Source organism: Schistocerca nitens, chromosome 3, assembly GCF_023898315.1.
Source record: "Schistocerca nitens isolate TAMUIC-IGC-003100 chromosome 3, iqSchNite1.1, whole genome shotgun sequence".
Taxonomy (NCBI): domain Eukaryota; kingdom Metazoa; phylum Arthropoda; class Insecta; order Orthoptera; family Acrididae; genus Schistocerca; species Schistocerca nitens.
This window is the reverse complement of record NC_064616.1, coordinates 729,898,374-729,923,973: the sequence shown is the minus strand read 5'-3', so window position 1 is coordinate 729,923,973 and position 25,600 is coordinate 729,898,374. Positions and strand designations below refer to the sequence as shown.

At 37.4% G+C, this 25,600-nt stretch overlaps 1 protein-coding gene across 1 annotated transcript in view; it reads left to right on the top strand.

Annotated features, from left to right (window-relative positions):
* LOC126249408 (plexin-B) overlaps positions 1-25,600 on the top strand; it is a 1,292,451-nt gene that overhangs the window by 1,242,699 nt on the left and 24,152 nt on the right. Inside the window, exons 10-15 of the mRNA XM_049951062.1 lie at positions 1,107-1,355; positions 3,753-4,169; positions 5,910-6,209; positions 15,063-15,483; positions 18,079-18,221; positions 20,704-20,837. Coding sequence (XP_049807019.1) covers positions 1,107-1,355; positions 3,753-4,169; positions 5,910-6,209; positions 15,063-15,483; positions 18,079-18,221; positions 20,704-20,837 — 1,664 coding nt within the window. The remainder of the gene's footprint in view (positions 1-1,106; positions 1,356-3,752; positions 4,170-5,909; positions 6,210-15,062; positions 15,484-18,078; positions 18,222-20,703; positions 20,838-25,600) is intronic.

Below are 25,600 nucleotides of genomic sequence, written 5' to 3'. Positions count from 1 at the left end.
TGACAGGTCTCGCAGCATTTTAGCTGCATCATCAGATAAAATAAGATCAAGTCATGTTCTTGGTGTGAAAAGAGAATGGCATGACCCAGCATTCATAGTCAGAAATTTTTCACTAAGTAGCAGACATAAAACATAAAATAGCATAAAAAACATAGGCCACTCCCATTATACACTCCTGTCATACCATGAGTAACAGTATCAGGTTAGCTGTCAGGGTCCGCATATGCTGAGATAGTGATCAAAACAGACCATGTATTTAATCATCTATGGGATTGTGTAAAATTAAGCAACTTACAGTCCCTCATTTGCCCACAGCAAGCAGGTGCACAGGATTGTGCACTAACAGATGGCGAGTCAAATAACTTAAGTATCTTAAACATGATAATTTAAAAACATATTGTTTTCAATATACAAGAAATAAAAATTTCACTAATATCTTGCCACTTAGTGCAGTGAATTATTATTTACATCTGAAATGACTAATGAAACTTAGTGTCAGAAGTTCAGAAATTAGGAGAGAACCATCAAGTGACAAAGAGAATTTTAATCACACCAGGAAGCAAGTGTAGGTAGAGTACCGATGAAAACGGCTGCTCATGTACAGTAGGAAATACAAGTTCCTATCGTGGTGCTGGTAAAAATTTTTGTGTGTAACATTAAACTTAGATGTGTTATACAGTGTCATTTTCTAAGAAAGTCTGATTCCATAGCTCAAAGGACAGCATATCTGGCTGCTATGTGGAAGACCTGGGTTCGATTCCCAGCACTGCCAGGGATTTTTCCATGGTGGAGCACTGGAACTGGGTACACTTAGCCTTGTAAGGCCAGTTGAGGAGCTACTTTATTGAGAAGTAGCTGCTCCAAGGTCAAGAAAGCTGACAATTACTGGGAGATCAGTGTGGTGACACCATGCCCCTCCGTATCGCATCCAAGTGACGTGCTGTTGGCATGTCTGGGCCAGAATGCTGAGCATTGCTTTTTGCTATAATTAGAAAAACTGTATCAAGAGCCAAAAGATTGTTTTAGTGAAGTAAAAGGGCAAACATGTTTTGGGATTATATTTATAAGACGGAATATGTAATGATTTCACATTTCATCTCTTTCAGATCAAACCACTGAGTGGTCCTGTTGAAGGTGGCACCCTCGTTACCATTGAGGGAAGTAATCTTGGTCTGAAAGAAGAGGATGTAAAAGGCAAAATTCGGATTGGAGACACTCCATGTGAACTAATACAGTATGAGGTATCTGTTAGAATTGTTTGCCGTACAGGTCCTGCCGGTCAAGAGACTTCAGCATCAGTTATTGTGGGCAATGAAGCAGGTTTTACCGAGTCAGCAGTTCATTTTAATTATAAGGTATGTTTTCTCAGTAATATTTTTTTACAACAAATTTTGTACAAATTTCATAAGCTTTTTAGAAGTTAATGACAAATGCCTTTGTCCTGACAGAATAAGACAACAAATAATTAGGGTAACCACTTACATTGTAGTTGAACATAGTACCATCAACTGGCTCATAAAAAAGACTGGATACAGCACTGCATGCAGAATCATGTGAGGGTTTGTGTCCGGTGGAGTGGGTGAGATGAGAAAATCAGTGGAGTGGGAAAATGAGGAGTGAAGGGAAGCCAGGCTGATGGCTGGGAGGGAGAGGGAGCAATAGAACTGGGCAAAACCAGGGGAAATTGTGTTTGGTACACAGTGAAGTGGACGGGGCGGCTGGGAGTATAGAAAAAGAGGAGGAGACCACATAGAGAAATGTGTGAGTTTGGATTACTGGAGTTGTGAAGTGGAAGGCAAGGAGACAGTGTTGGCGGGACTGGGGCTACTTAAGATTGAGACCAAAAATGTTGCATGATTGAAGGATATCTTGGAAGGACAGTACTCATGTACATAATTCAGAGAAGCTACTATTGGGTGGAGGAGGAAGGAGGAATGTGGGGGGAATCCAAATATCACAGGTTGTGGATCAGCTATGAAGCTTGTGTATATTATGTTCACCAACATGTTCTGTAACTGGGTAGTGAGCTTTGCTATTAGTCACAATTTGACAGTGTCCATTCATTTAGGTGGACAGCTAGTTGGTGATCCAGCTGTGTAGAAGTTACAACAGAGCTGGTATATGATGCAACTGTTTTTCCTGGTGGCCCTACATCTGGTAGGGTAGGATATATCTGTGATGGGACTGGGATAGTATCTGCTGGATGGGTGTATATGACAGACAAATGTTACCTCTGCGTCTCCATAGGAATACAAAAAGTGCAGGAAGGGATTGGGAGTATGCGCCTAGGTGTGGCATAAGGATGACCTAGGATGTTTCATAAATTGGCTAAGTAGTGGAATACTGCTAAGGGAGATGTGGAAAGGATGTTCCTCATTTTGGGACAAAATGAAAAGTAGCTGAAGACCTATCAGAGGATATACTTAAGTTTTTACAGTTGGGGGGGGGGGGGATATTGCTCCATTGCAGCTAGTTCATAAAGGTATTTGGGAAATTAAGGGTATGAGGGAACATGACACGGGAGATCTATTTACAGTCTAGGATTAGAGGTTAATGTCCATTTGTAAAGGCCTTAACAAGACTTTATTATTATGGGTAAAGGACTGTTTCTCACTTTAGATGTACCACTCAAAAATGGACGTACTGTATAGGAGAAATTTGCTACTTTAAAAGGGATGGTGGCTGTTTTAATGGTGGTACTATTGATAGTTGGTGGACTTTGTGTGGATGGAGGTTTAGATGGAGCCATTGGAGAAGTGGAGGTGAACATCCAGGAAGGTGGGTGCAGATTCTTGGAAAAGACCAAGTGAAATGAAGAGGAAAGAAAGTGTTACAGCTGTGGAGGAATGGCAATAGTCTATCTTGTTCTAGATCCAGAATATATAGATATCATTAATGAACTTTACTCAGATAAGAGTTTTAAGATCTTGGATGGCTAGGAAGGTTTCCCATAGAGGGGCAATAAACAGGTTTAAATAAAAGGTTCCCTGCGGCCATATTGTGGATTTGTTCATACATTTTCTACTCGAAGGAGAAGTAGTCATTGATAAGGCTATAGCTGGACATGTGAATAAGGAATGAGGTGGTATGTTTAGAGTTGGCAGTTCAATAGGAGAGGTAGCAGTAAGTGACAGCTGACCATGGGCATGGGGATGGCATATAGAGAGATGGTGTCAACATTGACAAGTAATTAATGATCCAGCTGATAATGCTGAGGCACTGGGGGAAGTGGTTGGTGCCCTTGATGTAAGAAGTTAGGCTACAGGCAGTGGATTGGAGGTGGTGTTTGACTAGAAGTTATATTCTTTCTGTAGGAGCAAAGTAACCAGTTATAGTCTGGCATCCAGGGTGGTTGGTTTTACAGATTTTAGTAAATTTATAAAAGATGGACATGCAGGGGATAGAATGAGAAGGGAAATAGATTTGGAGGAGAGGCTCTTGGATGGGTCTAGGGATATGAGTAGGGACTGGACATTATGGAAAGGTCAAACAGTTGCCAGTTACCTCCAGTCAGGTAATTATTGTAGTTCATCACAGCAGTGGAGGAGCCTTTGTTCAAAGCGGTGGTAACAACTTATCAACAGTTCACAAGAATACACTTCGAAATACATGTTGGATCACTCATAATACTTTGGTAGCCTTATTTATAATAGTGTGTGTTTCATGTTTTTGCAATCAGTATCAGTAACAGCTATTTTATGATGACAATGATGACTTTATTTAGTATTTTCTTTTTTCTCTTTGTCATTCAGGATGTGAAGTTAGAGGGTGTGTTTCCTCCAATGGGACCACAGAGCGGTGGAACTCAACTTGCCATCACTGGTCAGTACCTAAATATTGGAAGCAGTATCTCTGCTTGGCTTGATGGACTACCGTGCCATGTTAATGCAACTCAAGCATCCAGCAGCCGCCTCATGTGTACCACTTCTCGAGCCACTCAGCCAACATGTATTCAACGTCTCACTCTTGTTATTGATGGTGCCAACAGAACTCTTGAAGGAAATCCTTTCAATTATACTCAGGATCCAACAATAATGGAAATTAAACCATTAAAAAGCTTTGCTTCTGGAGGAAGAATGATTACTGTACATGGGACAAACCTCGACACCATACTGAAACCTGAAATGGTTGTGTATGTAGAAGATGAACCAAATCCAGTTAATAAAACTGTAAGTTTCATCTTTACTGTAACTTCTGAACAAAGAACAAATAAGTTTAGCATTAATTTTCTGAAACTTTATTTAGTTACAGCATAGTAAGATGACTAAAAACATTAATTTAGAGCCTCATATCAAAGCACATTTCTGGCATTTCTTTGGATTGATTTTACTATTCATCCATGACTCAGTTTTATGTCTGCTGCTATAAAACAGTCCCAGCTTCTACCAGAAAATCCAAATAAAGAATTTAATTTGTGTAGGAAATAAATTTAGTTATGTAAAAATAAGATTGAAGACATTGCATATTCTTTCCTACTTGGAGATAAGATTGACCATCACCTTCTTTGAGAAATTTGTAGTCTTTTGATGGAGTGACAATTGTATTAATCACACACACACATTGTTTGTTACAAAACAGTGGCAACAAGTGTCTTAAAGATGTGCCTGAGGCTGCCAGAAGTGTGCAAATCACATGATAAAAATACTGAAGCCTAGTCTGAGTCTGATGTTTTTACAAATAAAATAGCCAAGGGCATACATACCATATCAGTTTCATGTTGTGTAAATATTGCTATGAAATTAAACTGTGAATTTTTCCTTATGTGATAAGTTTATGACAGCTTAAAGTAAGAATTTTTGGTCATTGTATAGAAAAAGAAGGATTAAGTAAAGTCATAAGACATTGTGCAGAAGACTGATACATATTTTTCAACCACTTGACTGTGTAGGTTTTCATTATTTTAGTACAGTGGCTGTTCTCTGTTATAATGTATAATTACTGTGCCTTATTTATAACTGTTTAGTGAAGATGAGTACTATAAGTACTTGTAGAGTGTAGTGCATGTTTTTGTTGTTCATAACAATAAGAGAAGAGGAAGAGTTTGAAACCTGGTACTGACACATAGCCTACTACTTACAAAATGCTAGGCTTAACATCCCTAACCAATGGGTGAATTACCATCAACAGTTTCATATGCTGTATAAAATCTGCATAAATGAAACTTCTCACTCCACTAAGATGTTAAATTCTTTTGAAGTTACAAATTTGAGGAATGTGGTTTTTGTGTAACACCATAACAATGGTCATTGTCAAATTCCACACAGCTCAAAAATATTTGTTATCATTGCTTTCATTGGAATATGTTTGTTTTTGTTTCTTGTGTAATCACACAACAAGAGACATTTTCTTGCGATTTTTTTTGAAATCAGCTTAGCAATAATGAACATTATGTTCACATGATAAGTTTCTTACACTGACCTTTCAGTTTAAAAAGCATAATATTAAGCCATAGATATTTAAATGTATATTTCAATTGCCTTACATCATCATGTTTATCAAGAAATGGGAGTATTTAAGAGTTATTTTTGCCGAATTTAAGAGCAAGGAAAGTTTAATTTTGAGAAGTTTTCACTAAATGTAAAATAAATTATTCTCCCTCTGAGAAACAGAGAGTAAGTTGAAATAACATGCATATACACATCTGGTTAGGTGTAATGTTCCATACTTTAGTATATGTGATAATGTGGCTGAAATCCTCAAAACGTACAGATAAGGACTGAAAAAATATTAATGTAGATAATATTCTGGATCAGTTTTAGTGATGTATTTCTGTTTATGGAGGTTAATTTCCTATGTATATTATATTTCTTCATTTTGAGATAACATGACTGTAATGCACAAATATTAGTGCTTCTCTGTGAATGTTACACAAAATAATAAAACTAAAAGTTTATCTGTTTTCTTTATAGGAATGTACTGTTTTAAATATGGCACAAATGGAATGCCCATCACCACCTGTGAACATGAAGTTCTGGCAGATGTCTCGTACACGTAGATCAGCTCACTTAATTCCTCGCTCATTACCTAAATTTAGGGAAACAACACTGGCATTACGTATTGGATTCATTATGGATAATGTTGAAACAGTAAAGGATCTGGAGAAACATTTCCAAAATCTAAGGTCTCAGCTATTGTACGTGGATGATCCCCAGTTCTTCAGATTTCCAAATGAAATAAAATTGTACAAAGGGGACACGTTAGTGATTGAGGTTAGTGAAATCTATAGCTGTGTAAAGCTCTAAGCAAATTTCTACTGCGTGTGAAGTGGGCATCTTTAACAAATTTTCAGGTGGTTATATTCATTCTTTGCTTTTTTAATAAATAAATAACAATAATTTTTAGTCTGAATCATATGCTCTTCTTACACAGGTCCTAGTCATACACTTGTCAAACTGACTACTGTACTCTGGTGTACAGCTTATCTTAAAATGATTTGACTCACAGCTGTTATTTTCTCAGTAACTCTATTATAGTATATATTTCAGAATTGAATTTGGTCATCAGGTGTACAGCTATTTTTATTTTGCCTTACCAATTTCGACAGGTTCATCTGTCATCTTCACAAAACTACAAAATATGAGATAATATAAATCATGAGAACTTTGCTGTGCATTTATGTAAAGTAGAAGAAGTGTTTTTCAAAGACTTTGGTTTAGCAGGTGCATCATTCCATTTCGACTCGTGTAGGCCTCCCTGCTCCACCATCATTGATTTTGATGAAATTTTATGTGAACATTCGCACATGTCCCCAATGAACACAGGTAAAGCTTAAAGATTGCTGAAGTAATACTCGGCGAGATATAGTCACTTGTTTGATTCCATGTGCGACTTTGCGGAGAGCGAGCGTGAATTTTTGGAGACTATGAGCTGTTATATCTCAGGCAGTGTTTTGTTGAAAGAAGTAAAATGTGGTCATTTTATACAACTGTAAGCTTTCTCTTAAGAATAATAATGAAAAGAATTTTACAAACCATATTCAGCCAGAAACTTTTAGACAAATTCGCCGTAAAAGATTTCTAAGTTTGGATGGCTAAAGGTATGACAAATGAGAAACTTGACATGCACTAATCTAACAACACAGGGTTCTCAGATTTGAAGTTTTGTTTATGTGCCACTTTCAAATACTGACACATTAAGTGCAAAGTTGAAGATTTTGTAAAAAGTACTTTTACTGTCATTCTGCTGCATATCAAGTTATGAACAGTAAACTGACTCACTAAGAAACAAATGGTGGAACCAAACTGGATATCAAGTATATCCTTTCAGAACAAAACAAAAGAAAGAACTCCTGAAATGGGAACCACTGAAAAGAACATCAGTATAAAATATTATTCACATACTGTTTTCTAAATTCCTGCAAAACACTTTTAAACTTGATTTTACTAAAAATTACAAAAATCAATCCGATTCAGTGTGCTTTTAGAAAATCTCTTTTTCACAATTGATTTCAAACTAATCACAGCTGGAGAGAGCACATTTTCATGCATTCATAAAATCATGTTTGATTTTACAATGTGCACTAACAATACCTGAAAGTGACAGACACATTTGAGGAAATGCACCACTGCAACAGGCTACATGGCAGCAACCTGTTTTCCATGTTTTGGTACATGTGGTTTTTATTTTTACATTGAAAAGTAATATTTCACTATATTTCACTGGTCCATGGTGACATTGTTACTACCAGTTCATGAACATGTACCAGCAATCCCGTAGCCTTAGGGATCATGCTCGATAGCCATGCAGTGCCAGCCATTGGTGGGTTTCTTCAATCAGGTGTGCAGTCCTGCAATTTGGTTTCATAGCTTAAGTTCCAAGACTTGTGATGATCCCTGTCTGCTTACAAAGCCATTTGCTAAGTACCGTATCTCCGAGTCTCAAATCTGTGAGAGTATCTCAGATAGACAGAGAGCAAAAAGTAATATCAGTTTTTATTTTAAACCTCTCAACATTGCAGTTTATATTTTTTGAAATTTGTGAGCTACTTACTGTTGTTCATTTCCCGGAAATTGATGCTGTCAGCCAGATGAAGATATTGAAGGAATAGAGAGTGTGGAAATGAGGTGTTTTGCTAATACTCAACAAGCATCCTGTCTTTGGAGCTGATAAAATGAATGTTCCAGTCCTCCAGCATGCATAAATTTTGTCAGTGCATCATTTTGTTCTGTTGATATGTCAGTAATGTTGCAATGTCAAGAAGTTGAAAATCAACTTCTTTCTAGCCATCTATGTGAGATATTCCTCCAGATTTGATAAACTGGAGATAAAGTACTTAGCAAATGGCTTTGTAAGCAGACAGGTACCACCACAAGGATTTAGAACCTAAATTAAGAAACCAAATTAGAGGCCTGGGGACCTGGATGAAGAATTCCCCCCATGGCTAGTATAGCACAGCTATTAGGCATGACCTCTATGGCAATGGGGTTGCCGATTTCTGTTCTTGAAACGGTAGTGACAATGGCACCAAGGACCAACACTGTATAGTAAGATATTACTTGACAATTTAAAAACAGAAACCACATGCAATGAAACACAGACAACAGGTTGGTGCAATGTAGCCTGTTGCAGTGGTGCATTTCCTCAAATTTATCTCCTACTTTCAAGTATTGTTAGAACTCACTGGAAAATCAAATTTGATTTTCTGAATACTTGAAGACATGCTCTTTCCAGCTGTGATTAGTTTGAAATCAGTTATGGAGAAGAGATTTTCTAAAAGCATATTGAATGTGACTGATTTTTGTAATTTTTACAAAAATCGAGTTTGAAATGGTTTTTTTAGAAATTTAGAGATCAGCATGTGAATGACATTTTACATTGGAAAACCTTTTGTTACTAAGTTTTTGTGTCCAAAATTCCTTGTTTATCATGCATTTAATCAATGAAATATAAGAAACCAAACTAAAATTTTTTTCACAGTGCGATCTTTCTGGGTAGTTCGCCCCAATCTACGTAGCGTTGTTAGGCCATATTGAAAATTTTGCCCACTGTTCTAGGGGGTAGGGGCATTAAAATATGTTGTTTCAAATGAAACTGGTTTTAAAGCTGTAACATAAAATAGTGTATGTGGTGTCACCGCTAGACACCACACTTGCTAGGTGGTAGCTTTAAATCGGCCGCGGTCCATTAGTACATGTTGGACCCGCGTGTCGCCACTGTGTGATCGAGACCGAGCGCCACCACATGGCAGGTCTCGAGAGACTGACTAGCACTCGCCCCAGTTGTACGACGACGTTGCTAGCGACTGCACTGACGAAGCCTTTCTCTCATTTGCCGAGAGACAGTTAGAATAGCCTTCAGCTAAGTTAATGGCTACGACCTAGCAAGGCGCCATTAACCATTTCTAACGTTGCATGTACCTCAAGATAGAGTCTCACTTGTATCATCCAGAATGCTGTATACCAAAGGACAATATAAAAGTTAAGTGTTCTAGTAGCTACGTTCTTTTCTTTATCACATTCATTACGAATCCTGTTCCAGACTTAACGCCAGACGGCGTGAGTTGACGCGTGCCCTTTCGGCTACTTCACTGTGGACTGGCTGCCTTAACAGTCCACTACAGTGTATGTAACAGAACTGTCAAATACAGAATAGTTTTACCTCCTCACAAAATCGTAATATTTTCTACGAATTTGCAGGTTCCTGGAAAATAGCAGGTGAATGAAATTTTGTAATCCACATCCTTGTGCCACTGAGCTATTGTGTATTAAGTTTCATGTTCAGTATGCATTTACTCTGTGAGATATAAGAAACCAAAATTTACATTTTTTTCTTGACGCAATTCTCGTGCCCACCTTTTATTCAAATTATCTAGTATTGTTGGTCCACATTGGATAATCCCACATACTTTTTTAGGTGGTTGAAATAACAGTCTTTGAAGTGAACAGAGTTTAAGAATGTTATATATATCTGGATTTTTTTTTCTCTCCAAAATCCAGTTGTAAACAGCACATTTTTTACCTTTTTACAAAATCTTCAACTGTACACTTAACTTGTTCGGTATTGTAAAGTGGTTCATAAATGAACTTTGTATCTGAGAACCTTGTGTTGTTAGGTTAGTACACATCAAGTTTCTCATTTGTGATACCTTTAGTCCTTGAGATATAAGAATCCAAACTTGAAAATCTTTTGGGCGACTTCGGCTAAAAGTTTCTGGCTGAGTATGACTTGCAAAATTTTTTTCATTATTATTCTTAACAGAATGCTTGCAGTCATATAAAATAACGAAATTTCATTCCTTCCAACAAAATATTGTCTGAGATATAACAGCTCAAATTCCAGAAATTCATGTTCGCTATGTGCAAAGTCGCACATGGAGTCAAATAAGTGACTTTATCTCAGCCAGTATTGCTTTGACAAATGTTGAACTTTACTAACGTTCATTTGGTCATGTGTGAATGCTGTCATAAAATTTCATTGAAATTGGTGATGATTGAGCAGGAAAATGTTCCAAAATTAGGCCTTTTCTATCGATATCTTCTTCAAAACAGCATAATGGCATGACACATTCATAAATGCATGTGTTGAATGTGATAATTATAAGCACAGATTGATAATTTGTAGCAAATATGTTGTTATACGAGGTGCATTCAAGTTCTAAGGCCTCCGATTTTTTTTCTCCGGACTGGAAAGAGATAGAAACATGCGCATTGTTTTAAAATGAGGCCGCGTTCATTGTCAATACGTCCCAGAGATGGCAGCACCGTACGGCAGATGGAATTTTACCACCTCGGTGAGAATGAGAACTGTTTTAAATACTTAAAATGGCGACGTTTTCCTTACTTGAACAGCGTGCAATCATTCGTTTTCTGAATTTGCGTGGTGTGAAACCAATTGAAATTCATCGACAGTTGAAGGAGACTTTTGGCGATGGAGTTATGGATGTGTCGAAAGTGCGTTCGTGGGTGCGACAGTTTAATGAAGGCAGAACATCGTGTGACAACAAACCGAAACAACCTCGGGCTCACACAAGCCAGTCTGACGACATGATCGAGAAAGTGGAGAGAATTGTTTTGGGGGATCGCCGAATGACTGTTGAACAGATCGCCTCCAGAGTTGGCATTTCTGTGGATTCTGTGCACACAATCCTGCATGACGACCTGAAAATGCAAAAAGTGTCATCCAGGTGGGTGCCACGAATGCTGACGGACGACCACATGGCTGCCCATGTGGCATGTTGCCATGTAATGTTGACGCGCAACGACAGCATGAATGGGACTTTCTTTTCGTCGGTTGTGACAATGGATGAGACGTGGATGCCATTTTTCAATCCAGAAACAAAGCGCCAGTCAGCTCAATGGAAGCACACAGATTCACTGCCACCAAAAAAGTTTCGGGTAACCGCCAGTGCTGAAAAAATGATGGTGTCCATGTTCTGGGACAGCGAGGGCATAATCCTTACCCATTGCGTTCCAAAGGGCACTACGGTAACAGGTGCATCCTACAAAAATGTTTTGAAGAACAAATTCCTTCCTGCACTGCAACAAAAACGTCCAGGAAGGGCTGCGCGTGTGCTGTTTCACCAAGACAACGCACCCGCACATCGAGCTAACGTTATGCAACAGTTTCTTCGTGATAACAACTTTGAAGTGATTTCTCATGCTCCCTACTCAGCTAACCTGGCTCCTAGTGACTTGTGGCTTTTTCCAACAATGAAAGACACTCTCCGTGGCCGCACATTCACCAGCCGTGCTGCTATTGCCTCAGCGATTTTCCAATGGTCAAAACAGACTCCTAAAGAAGCCTTCACCGCTGCCATGGAATCATGGCGTCAGCGTTGTGAAAAATGTGTACATCTGCAGGGCGATTATGTCAAGAAGTAACGCCAGTTTCATCGATTTCGGGTGAGTAGTTAATGAGAAAAAAAAATCGGAGGCCTTAGAACTTGAATGCACCTCGTAATTATCCAGTGCAATACGCACATCTTTGAACTTCATGGCATTATACTTCTGTGAAGAAGACAGTGATATCTGCTAAACCAATATTAAGTAAGTTTTTGTAATAGGCTTCTCATACTTTACACAAATGTATGGCCAAGTTCTTATGAAATATATTATCCCAAATTTTGTAGGCTTCTGAATATGACAGGGTAATCTGTAGAAACTGGTAAAGCAAAATAAAAATAACTGTTCATCTGGTGACTGAATTTTATTCTGAAATTGCCTTAAAATAAACACTTTTACTTCTGTGCGTGAAGAATGCCCAAAAGGTGTTGTTGTGGATATGTACGCTGTGTATATGTAGTCTAATGGCAAAAGTTGTAATAGAATAATCTTTCTTCTACATTCACAAGTAGCTTCATTATATTTTTACAACAGTCTTTGATTGCAGTATACTTTTGCATGACATTTCTATGCTGCACAATTAGCACAATGTTTATTTTCTACCTTATTATCTGATATTTCAACATTGCTATGTAAATTGATTCATAAAATAAGTTTGCTACCCATGTATAATCTGATTACAAAATGAAGTATAAAAATACATAAATCTAAGCAGTACACCAGTACTTTTACTGTCATTCTGCTGCATATCAAGTTATGAACAGTAAACAGACTCACTAAGAAACAAATGGTGGAACCAAACTGGATATCAAGTATATCCTTTCAGAACAAAACAAAAGAAAGAACTCCTGAAATGGGAACCACTGAAAAGAACATCAGTATTTATTCTCTACCAAGTGAAATCAGAATAACTTTCAGAGACCGATTTTTCACATTCCAGCCTTTGCCTTATTTTTGTAGACTGTATGAAATACATACTTTGATAAAAATAACCAAGGGCAAACTGTTTTCTAGAACATTGCAAAAATCTAGTTGGTACTGTATAACAACTCACTATTTTCTTCTTTCCTTTGATGCAATTCACATAGATATGCTTATCCATCAGGTGAGTAAATTAAATTCAAATTAACATTTTTGACATATTTTCATGGCTTGCACTGTGGCTCGTATAAAGAAAAATGAACTATTACTTACTTGCATATTCTCATGAAAATTTTTTTTGAGAAATAAGAAAATTTCTTGGTTTGGCAGTAATTATGAGAGGCAATAAATGCATTTTATTTTTTGCTTACATGTCATATAGATCAATGCATTTTGGTAACACTTGCTAGTGATTATCTTTCACCCTTAGAGGGCAGTGATGCAAATGTGGCACTCATCATGACAAAATTTTCTCATTAATGCAAAATTCATTGAAATCTTTGGCAACATATGATGAATTTCCATTGATAATAAACTGTCTGAAGCTAAGAATTTTATGACCACACAGTAGTTCAGTTTATTCACTGTAACGTGATATGTACAATACAGCAAAACCTAAGGACAATCAAGATAAAGTAAGGTAACATATCAACTGTTTGGTAGAAATGATAGAAAGTGCGGGAGCATGTTGCCGGAGGTCTCCCAGTTGTGCACAGAAAGTTGGACATCACATGGTGTGAAGTCATGGTAACTATAGCGCAAAATGGGACAGGCCACTCAACACAAAGTAGTAGAAGGAACAAGAAAAGAAAGCGTGTGTCAATCAGTGAGCAGTTATGGTGCATTTTGGTGGTGATCTCCATTACAACATGCCCCAGAGACAACATGTGGATGACTTCGTACAGTGAAGAATCACTGCGAAACTGCAAGAAGAATAAAGTGTGACAAGTATAGCCCAGGAATTTTATATAATGCACAGTATTGTTTCACATGCATGGGGAGCATTCCAACCCCAGGCACTGCTGCCCAAAGGAGAGCAGGTGGTCAGCCATGGCTAACTACTGCAGCAGATGACTGCTACACTGTGCAACAGGCAAGAATGGACCCACACTAAGCAGCAGGTGCAATTGCAGCCACATTTAACAGCGACTGCAAGGTATGCAATCTGATGCTCCTGCAGCAACTATGTGGTTGTAGTCTCTATGCACAGTGATCAGTAAATCACACCCACAGATCTGCGACACAGTTTGCAATGTTGTCAAGAGTGTAGGGGCCCTGACAAACAAGGAATGGGGTTACATACTCTTCTCAGATGACAGCAAATTCAGTCTGAGTAGTGATTCTGGATACCCTCATATGCCAAGAGGTGGTAACACTTAATGCACCCAAGAATATCATCAGATATGACCATTTTGGTAGTCTAGGTGTTATGGTGTGGGGAGGCATAATGTTGCATTGGCATACTGACCTCCAAATCTTTGAACACAATATACTCATCAGTCAATGTTATTGTGACACTACCTCTTCCCCATGTGCATCTTTTCAGGGGTACATTTGACCCTGATTTAATTTTTATGGGTGGCAGTGTTCAAACAGTGCAGGCGAAGCTCCTCATGGAACGAGATGATATTCAGCAAAAGGACTGACGTACCCATTCCCTGACTTAAATCCAGTAGAGCACATGTGGGATGAGTTGAGGAGAGGTATTACAGCATGTCCACATGCACCAATGATCATCCAGCAGTTGTCAACCATGCTAGCAGGGGCATGGAGCGCCTAGTGCAAAAACTCATCACTAACCTTGTGGCCAGTGTGGGAGCTTGTTGCAGAGCATGCATTGGTGCCTGTGGTGACCACATACCCTATTAATAACCATGCATCTCCTTTCTTAATATGCAAAGGACCATCATTAATCACAGTGTTTTCGGTGTACTTATTTTCTTTCAATAAAAGTGTCATTTCTATTCATCTCATTGTATATTTCTTTCAGTTACCTTCTGTGCTATACTGTAGTAGTTCTTTCTGTGTACGGTCCATGTTTCATCGAGCTGTATTACCCGGAAGTGAATTATCATAAGAAATTTACTTTTGTCCTTAAGTTTTGCAAACCAGTGTATTAGTACTTAAAAAAGCTGTAGAAACAAAACTATTCTACAGACAAAGTTACCACTTGATTACATTATTTGAAATGTAACAAAACAAATTTTCATCATATCACTGTCATTTTTGTCCCAGCTTGAGAAATTTTGTCCTTCTCCATATATTCTTTTACCTGATAAATGACTTTCATACATCTCCATCATAGTGAAGAGCATAATATGTATGTATGTATGGTAACAGACTTATTGTTTTTTATTTCAGGGAGAGAATTTGAATCTAGCTAGTGACGAATCAGATGTTAATGTCACCATTGGAACCCAACCATGCAATGTGACATCTCTTGCTTTAACACAATTAGTGTGTACGCCACCTGAATCACAGCCTCCGAGCACAGATGAACTCGGCATCAAAACAGATGAAGGCCTCCCATTAGTTGTTGTCCGTGTTGGGAGAAGTCTAAGGTTTACAATAGGTTATCTTCGTTATGAAGTTGTCAAACCATATTCATTTTCACCATGGGCCATAGCAGGAATTGCAGCAATTTCTTTCTTTTTAATTTTCATATTTATTATCATACTGGTTGTGTATCGACGTCGATCAACTCAAGCTGAAAGGGAATATAAAAGGATTCAAATACAAATGGATACACTGGAGAGTAATGTTCGTTCTGAATGTAAACAAGGTAAGAACATAAATATGGTACAGTATATTTGGTGTCCTAGCTTGAAGTACAAAATAGCACTTGTTTGCAGGAGTCACTGTAATATTATGTGAGATGCTTGTTATGTAAACAGTATGTAAGATCATGATACTATTTTGCATTACTGCATAAATTAGGTGCTCTAATATTACTGTTAAATAATTCTAGTGACATTGATATTAACGAAGTGTTTAGACTGTAGAATGAGCAGCATACAGCAGATATGGAGTGTTGGTAGCTTTTTTTTATATGAATGGTGTCATTATGTTATGGAAAAGTAGCTGAAAAACATGATTAAATTGTTAATTAGATTTACTCACAAAAGAAAGGTATTTCATCGCAATTGGTACCTCAAAAATATTTTATAGAGTGCAGCAAGACACCATATTTAATTCAGTAATAAAATGCGTACTGTATGTTTGTATATCTGGGATCTATTCCCAAAACCCTGCATCAATTTCAACCGAATCTGGCACATACAAATCAAACTTCATAAGTATTTGCACTGTAGATTTTGTAACCTCCTAGCTCCAGTAAGAGTGAAGATAAGGGCAAACACCTATTTTTTCAGTCCCTGCCATGTTAGGATGCTGTGCATGACAGGCATGTTGTGTGGGAATAGTATCAGCTTGCCTTACCATTCTGCTCTGCAGGGCATCTACATGTCGAGCAAGAAATTGTTTTCCAGTTCCCAATGTGTAGGCTGCCTTGCACAATATGCATGTTGTATTGTACAAGTATTGGCCTGCCTTATGAATGTATTGTGCAAGGTGAGCCAATACATCAGGGGAAAAAATGGTTTTTAACACTCTGACAGATAAGCTGCCCTGCACAACAGGTGTGTTTTGGATGAAGTATTAGTCTGCTTTATTGGCCTGTTTTGCAGGGGCTACATGTGCAGATGAGCATGGCTGCAGGAAGTTTGCGATGGGTAGGGGAGGCAATGGACGGAGAGAGGGGGCAGAAGGGGATAGATTGGGAGAGAGGGGACAGGAGGAGATAGGCAGAGAGGGGGAGAATAAAATAGGAAAAGAAGGGAAGCAGGAGTTTGATAGAGAGGAGAGGAGGAAGAGATGAATGAGAGGAGGGGAGGAAGAGATGGGGAAGGGGAGATGAACAGAGGTTGGAGGATAAGGTGGGCAGAGTAGAGGGAAGAGGAGGGTATGGACAGAAAAGAGGGCTGGAGGGAATGGATAGGGAGAGAAAGAGCACAAAGGGATTGGCAGAGTGGGGGCTACTGGTGATGAACAGAGAGGGGTAGGAGGAAATGGACCTCTGTGGAGGAGAAGTAGGAGGAGGAGATGGATAGAGGGAGGGGGCAAGATTAGGTGGGCTGTTAGGGAGGGAGGCAGGAGGAGATGAACATGGAGATGTGGGAAGAAGAGATGGACATTGGGGGGGAGGGGGGGGGCAGTAAGAGATAGATGAGGAAATGGGACAGGAGGAAACGGACAGGTAGATGGGATCAGGAGGAGATACATTGGAGAGAAAGAGATGGGCAGAGAGAGGGGGCAGGAGGTGCAGATTGTCAGGGAGAGGGGGAGGAGAGGGAGGTGTAGGAGGCATATGGAGGCTGGACAGGGAAACTCGGCTGGTGAAAAAGGAAGCTAGTGTGTGTAATTTGATTGAACTTTGTGTATACATGGACTTCAAAAGTAAGTTAACCGTGTCAGCCCACACGAAGATCATTGCCCAACATGAGTGGTGCAGTATTTGAAGAGAGTATATGTTCTAGATCTTCTGCAGACAGTTCTGCTGTGGTATGGCTAACAAGTCCATCACAATGTGAGTGGGAAATGGAGCAGCAGCTGGAAACATATTCCATTGTGGAAGTACATGGGGCAGTATGATTCTTGTGAGCAAAAGGGCTAAATGGCACACAGATTCACCATTAAATTCTCGCAATATATGGACCATATGCAATTTTGCCTCCAGCCATAGTGAAACGGTTCCAACAATTTCACCAAGACGACACAGACGTGGGTGATGGTGATCAGGAAGGCCATCAATATTGACCACAGATGACAGTGTTCAGTCAGTTGAGGAACTGATTTGCAGCAATCATTGATTTCTGTTGTTGAACAATTGGTAGAGTGCTCTGACTGTTGTTTACAAAGACTTGGTGACTACATTGAAAAATGGTGCCATTTATTTGCGTCACTCAGCAGTGTAGTGCAGCAATCTATGAAAGTTACTTGGCATGCCATAATAATGTGTAACATAGTTCAAAGGGTTCCCGGGTGTCCAGCCAGATATGATTGTTGAATGCCCATGATATTTGTGCAAATAACTGTTCCTCCCTCATCAGGTGGTGCTCATTGCATCAGTACCACCTGATGATGGCAGAACGATTATTCGCCAAAATGTCATGGGCATTGAACGATCATATCTGGCTGGGCACCCAAGAATCCTTCAAGCAACATTTATACTGGGAATGCCTTAGATCACAATGTTTAATGTACTTTTTGAAGTCGTCTTGTACCTTATAACTTACACTTATTTATCTTTTTAATTTCTTACTACAGTTTCAAATTTTAAAATGTTATTCTATATATTGGCTCTTGCTTTGTTTTCTAGCATTTGCTGAACTGCAGACTGATATGACAGATCTTACTGCTGATCTGGAATCTTCAGGAATACCAACTTTGGACCATAAGAACTACATAATGAAAGTTTTTTTCCCCGGTGTTAGTGACCACCCCATTTTGAACGATCCAAAGGTGAATTTTGTGCAACAAAATAAATTTACATATTTGTAACATACAGGGTGATTCAAAAAGAATACCACAACTTTAGGAATTTAAAACTCTGCAACGACAAAAGGCAGAGCTAAGCACTATCTGTCGGCAAATTAAGGGAGCTATAAAGTTTCATTTAGTTGTACATTTGTTCGCTTGAGGCGCTGTTGACTAGGCATCAGCGTCAGTTGATGCTAAGATGGCGACCGCTCAACAGAAAGCTTTTTGTGTTATTGAGTACGGCAGAAGTGAATCGACGACAGTTGTTCAGCGTGCATTTCGAACGAAGTATGGTGTTAAACCTCCTGATAGGTGGTGTATTAAACAGCAGCTATCCAAACTGTTACGCCTGATATGCTACAGAGAGTGTGGAACGAGTTGGAGTATCGGGTTGATATTGCTCGAGTGTCTGGAGAGGGCCATATTGAACATCTCTGAACTTGTTTTTGAGTGAAAAAAACCTTTTTAAATACTCTTTGTAATGATGTATAACAGAAGGTTATATTATGTTTCTTTCATTAAATACACATTTTTAAAGTTGTGGTATTCTTTTTGAATCACCCTGTATATCTTTAGTATATGCTATGTGTTTGTCACTCTGTATATTCATTGTTTGCTATAGGAAGTACATCATACTTGCAAAGTAAACAGGTAAAGAATAACACATGATAGTGTTGCTTTCCAAATGGAAGCCAGTAGTAAAATAGCTTCCTCTGATTAAAAACATGCAAACAGCATACAATTCTAATTAACATTTTATAGTTTTAATGTAACATTTTTAATTTCCTGTCAGACCATAACTAATTTACACATCTGGAAGGAAAAAAAAAACCAACCAAATATATGATCTTTTCTGTTCTGTAACACTCTTCAGTAGTGAATATAAAATTAAATTTTTAGGAAAATTTTGATGAGTAATATTGTTGTTCTGAATAAAACACTTTCTGAAATGTACATAGTGTAAATGTGCAATCTTTGTAGTTTTGAGTATTCCATCAAGCAGCTTGAGACTTGAACCATAAGAAGCAGAATACACAAATTACATAAGTATTGCCCTGCCATTTCATTATATTATGAAAAACATTTTTCTTACTGATGATAATTACACACAATCTACCATTTACAATTTTCAAACCTAACAGTTTTCACTGTGAGTGAAATAAATTAGTTTCTGTTATTGCTACTGCAAGTGTTAATATTTTTATATAGTTTATATCCCACAATACTTTATATAGCAATACCTTAAAGTGAAAGCAATTCATAGCTAGGGAACAAAGTGAAGCCACAGGGTGGTTAAGGCATGGACTCAGATTTAAGAGAGATGAAGTTTGAATCTGTTTATGTCCATCCAGAGTTGAGTTTTCTGTGGTTACCATAAATTAAGGCAATTTCCAGAATGGTTGTTTTGGAAAGGAAATGACCAAATCCTTTCCCCACCTTTGTAACACCATAGCTAGTGCTCCATTGCTAATATTCTCATCACTCACATCACAAATCTTTTAAAATTTGGAGTGGTCATTAGTCCTGTGTGAGTTGCCCTGAAGGTTCTGTAATTCTGCTGTGGTTTGGCCAATTTTTTGATATGCATTATAATTAAATAGTGATCTCTAAAAGCTTTGTACATGTTTATATTTGATTTCTGTATATTTTCAAATAGTTAAAAACTAATATACGCTCAAGAAGGTTTGTTTCTTATGATAATGGAAAGTCCTGGAAGGATTATAAATCATTGTTGTGACAGAAAACTAACATATACCTTAACACAGGGTAGTGCGTGACAGATAATTGTATAAAAAGTAGTAATTAATATTGTGCTCTTGTTCTGATTCAGAACTGGAAGATGAATATACTGTGCCATCAGGAGATATGTATATATTTCATCTTCTTGATTTGAGTTTTTGGCTCTCCAGTGATCATATAAATCTCTGAAAATTACATGATGTGCATGTTTATTTTCATTTCTAAGTAACTGTAATCATTTCTGCACATTTATCTTGTTGATTGCTTTTTTACCACATATTCAACTCACTTCTAGTTTATTTAAGTTGGCTGGTATTTTTTTACATCAAAGAAATTATACACTTCAGTTAATCTGGTGGTGGGTTGTATGGTATGTTTAATGAAACTCAAACCCTAAGTTGAGAGGATAAGATGTGAGACCCTTGTCCCCTACATTCTCACAGTAAGTGGCTCCATCACAATCTTGTCTGTGTGATTTGGTCCCCTCTTTCCAACCAATTCCAAACAAACCCCTCTTTCCTCCAAAAGGAAGATTTAAGTTACAAAAACCATGATTAGTTGTTGTTGATATCTGAACTGCTGGGAATTTCACATCATGAATGTAATTACTGGCCACCCATTCTGTCTCCTTGTAATAAGATTTCTCAACTGCATTTTTATTTTGACATAATTATTGTGATTGTCAGTTTCTTTTGTTTACTGGAATCATATATTTATGTTTCAGGTTAGGGTAAATGGCCCCAGAACAAATTATGATGCTGCAATGTTACAGTTTGAGCAACTAATCAATAATAAATGTTTCATTCTAACATTTATTGATACTCTGGAAATGCAGAAATCCTTCAACATTCGTGACAAGTAAGGCTTTAATTGTTTCTATGTGAACCTGTCACTTAACTACTATAAAAAAAAATTACACTTGTTGTTTGCACAGTCAAATGACATTCACTTGAGAATGATTTTTATGTAGTATCATACTTTATAAAACATGATAGGCCACATTCATAGGTTAGTCATACCATGCTAACACTTCCTTCTTGTTGTAAAGATACTGAATAAGTTTATACCTTGTTATATGAATTTTTTTTCTAATAAGTTTCAATCTCGTTATATGAATTTTTTCTTATAATTTGTGATGTTCTCACAGCATTCCTGGAAATAGCACCCTCTGTAGAAGACTGTGAAGAAATTCAGTTGTAATGCTACAAAAATTAATGTATTTTCCAGGACAAGCCCTGTATGATTTACAAATTGATATGAACTTTGTGTGATTGTATTAGAATATCGTGTGATACATTGACTTTCTTCCCTAAAAAGATGGAAGAACATTTTATTCTACATCATAACCAAATTAGAGATAAGGAAATTAGAAGAGATTAGGAGAGAAAGAAAGGATCAGGGAGGGAGTGAAACATATATCTTTATGTTTGCATTAAAAATTTAAATGGAAAACAAGAGTGAAAAACTAGAAAAGGAAAATTTCAGTTTGCCTATGTGAAAGGCTTAGGTCAATTTTATTAATGATTTAAATAAATCTCATGCCTCATTCTCCTCATTCTTGCACAGCAAATGTAAAGCAACTTAGTTTCAATAATCAGAGTACATGTATGTAGTTAGCACTGTTGGGCAGGTACTATAGAAGGAAAATCACTGAATATTAGATGACTTGTAGGGGTCACCTGAGGATTCAGAAAGGTGGTAATGGAACATGACAAAAAGTCATGATAAACAACTAAATATTCACAATTATGCAATCATCCTTCAGAAAGTATTCAAAAATGAAAAAAAGAGACATTATTAATTTCAAAGCGAGCAGACCTGATTTGTCTTACAGTGACCAAAATCCAAAACCGTGCATCACTTTCAACAAAACAGGCAATTGATTTCCTAGTCTAGAGTCCACATATCTCACTAGAGATCAGAAAGCTACTGATCTGTATGGATTAAAATTAGATTTTATACATGGTGTTCAAAAAAAATTATCACATACATCCAGGACGGAGTACTGGTCAAAACCAGAAGGAAAGTTACTATAATGATATGTGTGTAAATCAATACCTGTTGAGATGTGGCCCATTTTACTAGTGTAAGAAGAATCCACAGTAAGTTCCCACAATACACACACGTGGGCAGATGAAAATCTTGAAGCAATCATGAAGGTGAGGTGTTTTGATTGCTTCATTATCAATGTGTGGACTTGAATTGTTGGTGGCAGACTCATAGAGCCATATACTTCTCTGGATTGATTAAGAGTGCTGCGAATCAACATTTTTGGTGTGATGAATTACCAGCACTATTGGAGAGCATTAACCTTGAAGAAAAACACTGACTATTGTTTACATACATTTGGACACCATCCCATTTCCTAAGGATCATGTGACAGTACCACAACATTTCCTGGACAATGGATTGGTCGAGCAGGTCCAGTAGAGTGGCTTCCCTATTCACTGAACCTTAATCCACTAGATTTCTGGCTATGGAGACATTTAAACACATTGACCTATGCCCAACCCATCAACAATGTGCAGATGTTACAGGTGCATGTGACCAATGCATGTGATGCACTCTGAGTAGAGTGAGTGAGACATATTTGAAAAGATTTCATGATTCACTGCAAAGAAAGGCTAGATTAGATTAGATTACGTTCCATAGATCCATGCTGAGGAGATCCTCATGGATGTGGAACATGTCAATTTTTTTTTTTTTTAAGCTGAAATAACAATACTAATAGTATGAATATATACAATACATCATTTGTTTCTATTAAAAAATTCGTCAATGGAGTAGAAGGAGTTGGCCACTAGTAAGTCTTTAAGGCTCCTTTTAAACTGATCTTTATTTGTAACTAAATTTTTTATGTTTACTGGCAAATTATTGAAGATGAGTGTTCCTGAGTAGTGGACCCCTTTTTGAACCAAAGTAAGTGCTTTTAAGTCCTTGTGCAGATCATTTTTGTTCCTGGTACTGTATGTATGAACTGAGCTGTTTGTTGGAAAAAGAGATATATTATTTAGGACAAATTTCATTAATGAGTAAATATACTGAGAGGCAGTAGTTAGTACACCCAGTTCTTTGAAGAGGTTTCTACAGGACGTCCGTGAATTTACTCCACAAATAATACGTATTACACGCTTTTGGACTCTGAAAACTTTTGTTTGACTTGAAGAGTTACCCCAAAATATTATACCATATGACATTATGGAATGAAAGTAGGCAAAGTATGCAAGCTTTTTCATTTTTATGTCGCCTATGTCTGCTAACACTCGAATTGCAAATACATATTTGTTAAGGCGTTTCTGCAGTTCTGTGGTGTGCTCTTCCCAACTGAATTTATTATCAAGTTGTAATCCCAGGAATTTAAGACTGTCAACCTCTTCTTCGTATTTTATGCATATGCTGGGTGGAAACCTCTTACAGGTTCTAAATTGCATGTAGTGAGTCTTTTCGAAGTTTAATGTCAGTGAGTTGGCTTTAAACCATTTATTAATATCCATGAAAATATCATTAGCAGATCTTTCTAGAACTACACTTGACATACTATTTATTGCAATACTTGTGTCATCTGCAAACCAAACGAACTCTGCTTCTGGCAGTGTAACTGATGAGAGATTATTAATGTACACAAGAAAAAGCAATGGCCCTAAGATGGGTACTTGTGGGACACCACATGTAATTTCTTCCCATTCTGATGATGACTGATGACTTAATTCACTAGTCCCTTGCACTGACACCTTTTGTTTCCTGTTAGTGAGGTATGACTTGAGCCATTTTGCAGCACTGCCCATGACACCATAGAATTCTAATTTACTTAAAAGGATGTTGTGGTTCACACAATCAAATGCCGTTGACAAATCACAGAAAATACCTGCTGCTTGTAATTTGTTATTTAATGAATTAAGTACATTTTCACTGTAAGTGTAAATAGCCTTCTCGATATCAGAACCCTTCAGAAATCCAAACTGTGTTCTTGATAATATGTTATTTGTGGTCAGATGGTTGAGCAGCTGCCTGTACATGACTTTTTCTAAAATTTTTGAGAATGCTGGCAAAAGTGAAATCGGTCTGTAGTTTGATGGTATCTCTTTATCCCCTTTCTTGAATAGAGGCTTAACATCTGCATATTTTAGCCAGTCAGGAAATGTCCCAGTTATAATTGACTGGTTACACAAGTAACTTAGAATTGTACTAAACTCACAAGAACATGCCTTAATTAACTTTGATGATATTTCATCGTACCCACTAGAATGCTTTGTTTTTAAAGATTTTATTATGGTGAAGTGAGTGATATATTCATGTACTTGAAGCTATTTGTGAAGGCTAGTTTCAGATATTCAAGGGCATTATTTACTGATCCTGACAACCCATTCTATCAGTAACGGATATAAAGTACTTGTTAAATAGATTTGCCACACTATGCCCATCAGTTACTAATGTGTCATCTACCCTTAGTGCTATTTGCTCCTGTTCCTTTCTGGTTCTACCAGTCTGCTCTTTCACTATATCCCATATTGTTTTTATTTTGTTCCCTGACATTGCTATCTTCTTCTTGTAGTGCATTTGTTTAGACATCTGAATTACTTTTTTTAATGTTTTACAGTATTCCTTGTATTTAGCTAAATCATCAGCATTGGAGCTATTCTTGGTCGACAGATACATTTTCCTTTTTGTCTTACAGGAAATCTTTATTCCTTGTGTAATCCATGGTTTTATTATAGACTTCTGTTTAATTTGAGTAACTTTTAGAGGAAAACAGTTTTCAAACATGGTACTGACATTGTTCATGAATGTGTTATATTTTTCATTCATGTCATGAGCACTATAAACATCTTTCCAGTTCATATCTTTGAATAGTTTCCTAAAACACTCAATTTTTGGTTGATTGACTACTCTCCTGTACTCAGATTTAGCAGTCTTGATAATCTGCTTAGAATTTACATCTAAAACAAGGAGCTGCATGTCATGATCTGATAGTCCATTTATAACAGGTTTTATGATATGATTTTGTTCCTTTGATTTGTCTATAAATATGTTATCAATGGCTGTCCTTGAGGATTTAGTGATCCTTGTTGGAAAGTTTACAGTGTGAGTTAGATTGAAAGACAACATTACTAACTGCAGTGAATGTTTACTGGAAGATTGCATTAGAAAATCTGTATTAAAGTCACCAGCAATCAAAATTTCTTTGTTTCTTCCTGTTCAATAACCCAAAAGAGCTTCTAGATGATCTAAGAATAGATTATAATTTCCTGCAGGTGCTCGGTAAATAGTTATTATTATATAGGATCTGTTATGGAACTCTACTTCTGTTGCACATGCTTCTAGATGCTGCTCTAAACAGAATTTATTAATGTCAATGTTCTTGAATTTATGGCAGTTTTTGATAAATGTGGCAACTCCTCCTCCATCCATATCTACTCTGCAGAAGTAGGAAGCCAGCTTAAATCCTGAAATGTCTAACATATCTATATCAGTGGTCACTTGATGTTCAGAGAGGCAGATTATGTCAATTTGGTTAGATGAATTCATTTCATCGATACAAATGAGTAGTTCATCAACTTTATTTCTAAGTCCCAGAATGTTCTGGTGTAATAAAGGTAACTGATACTGCATACTAATGGGAT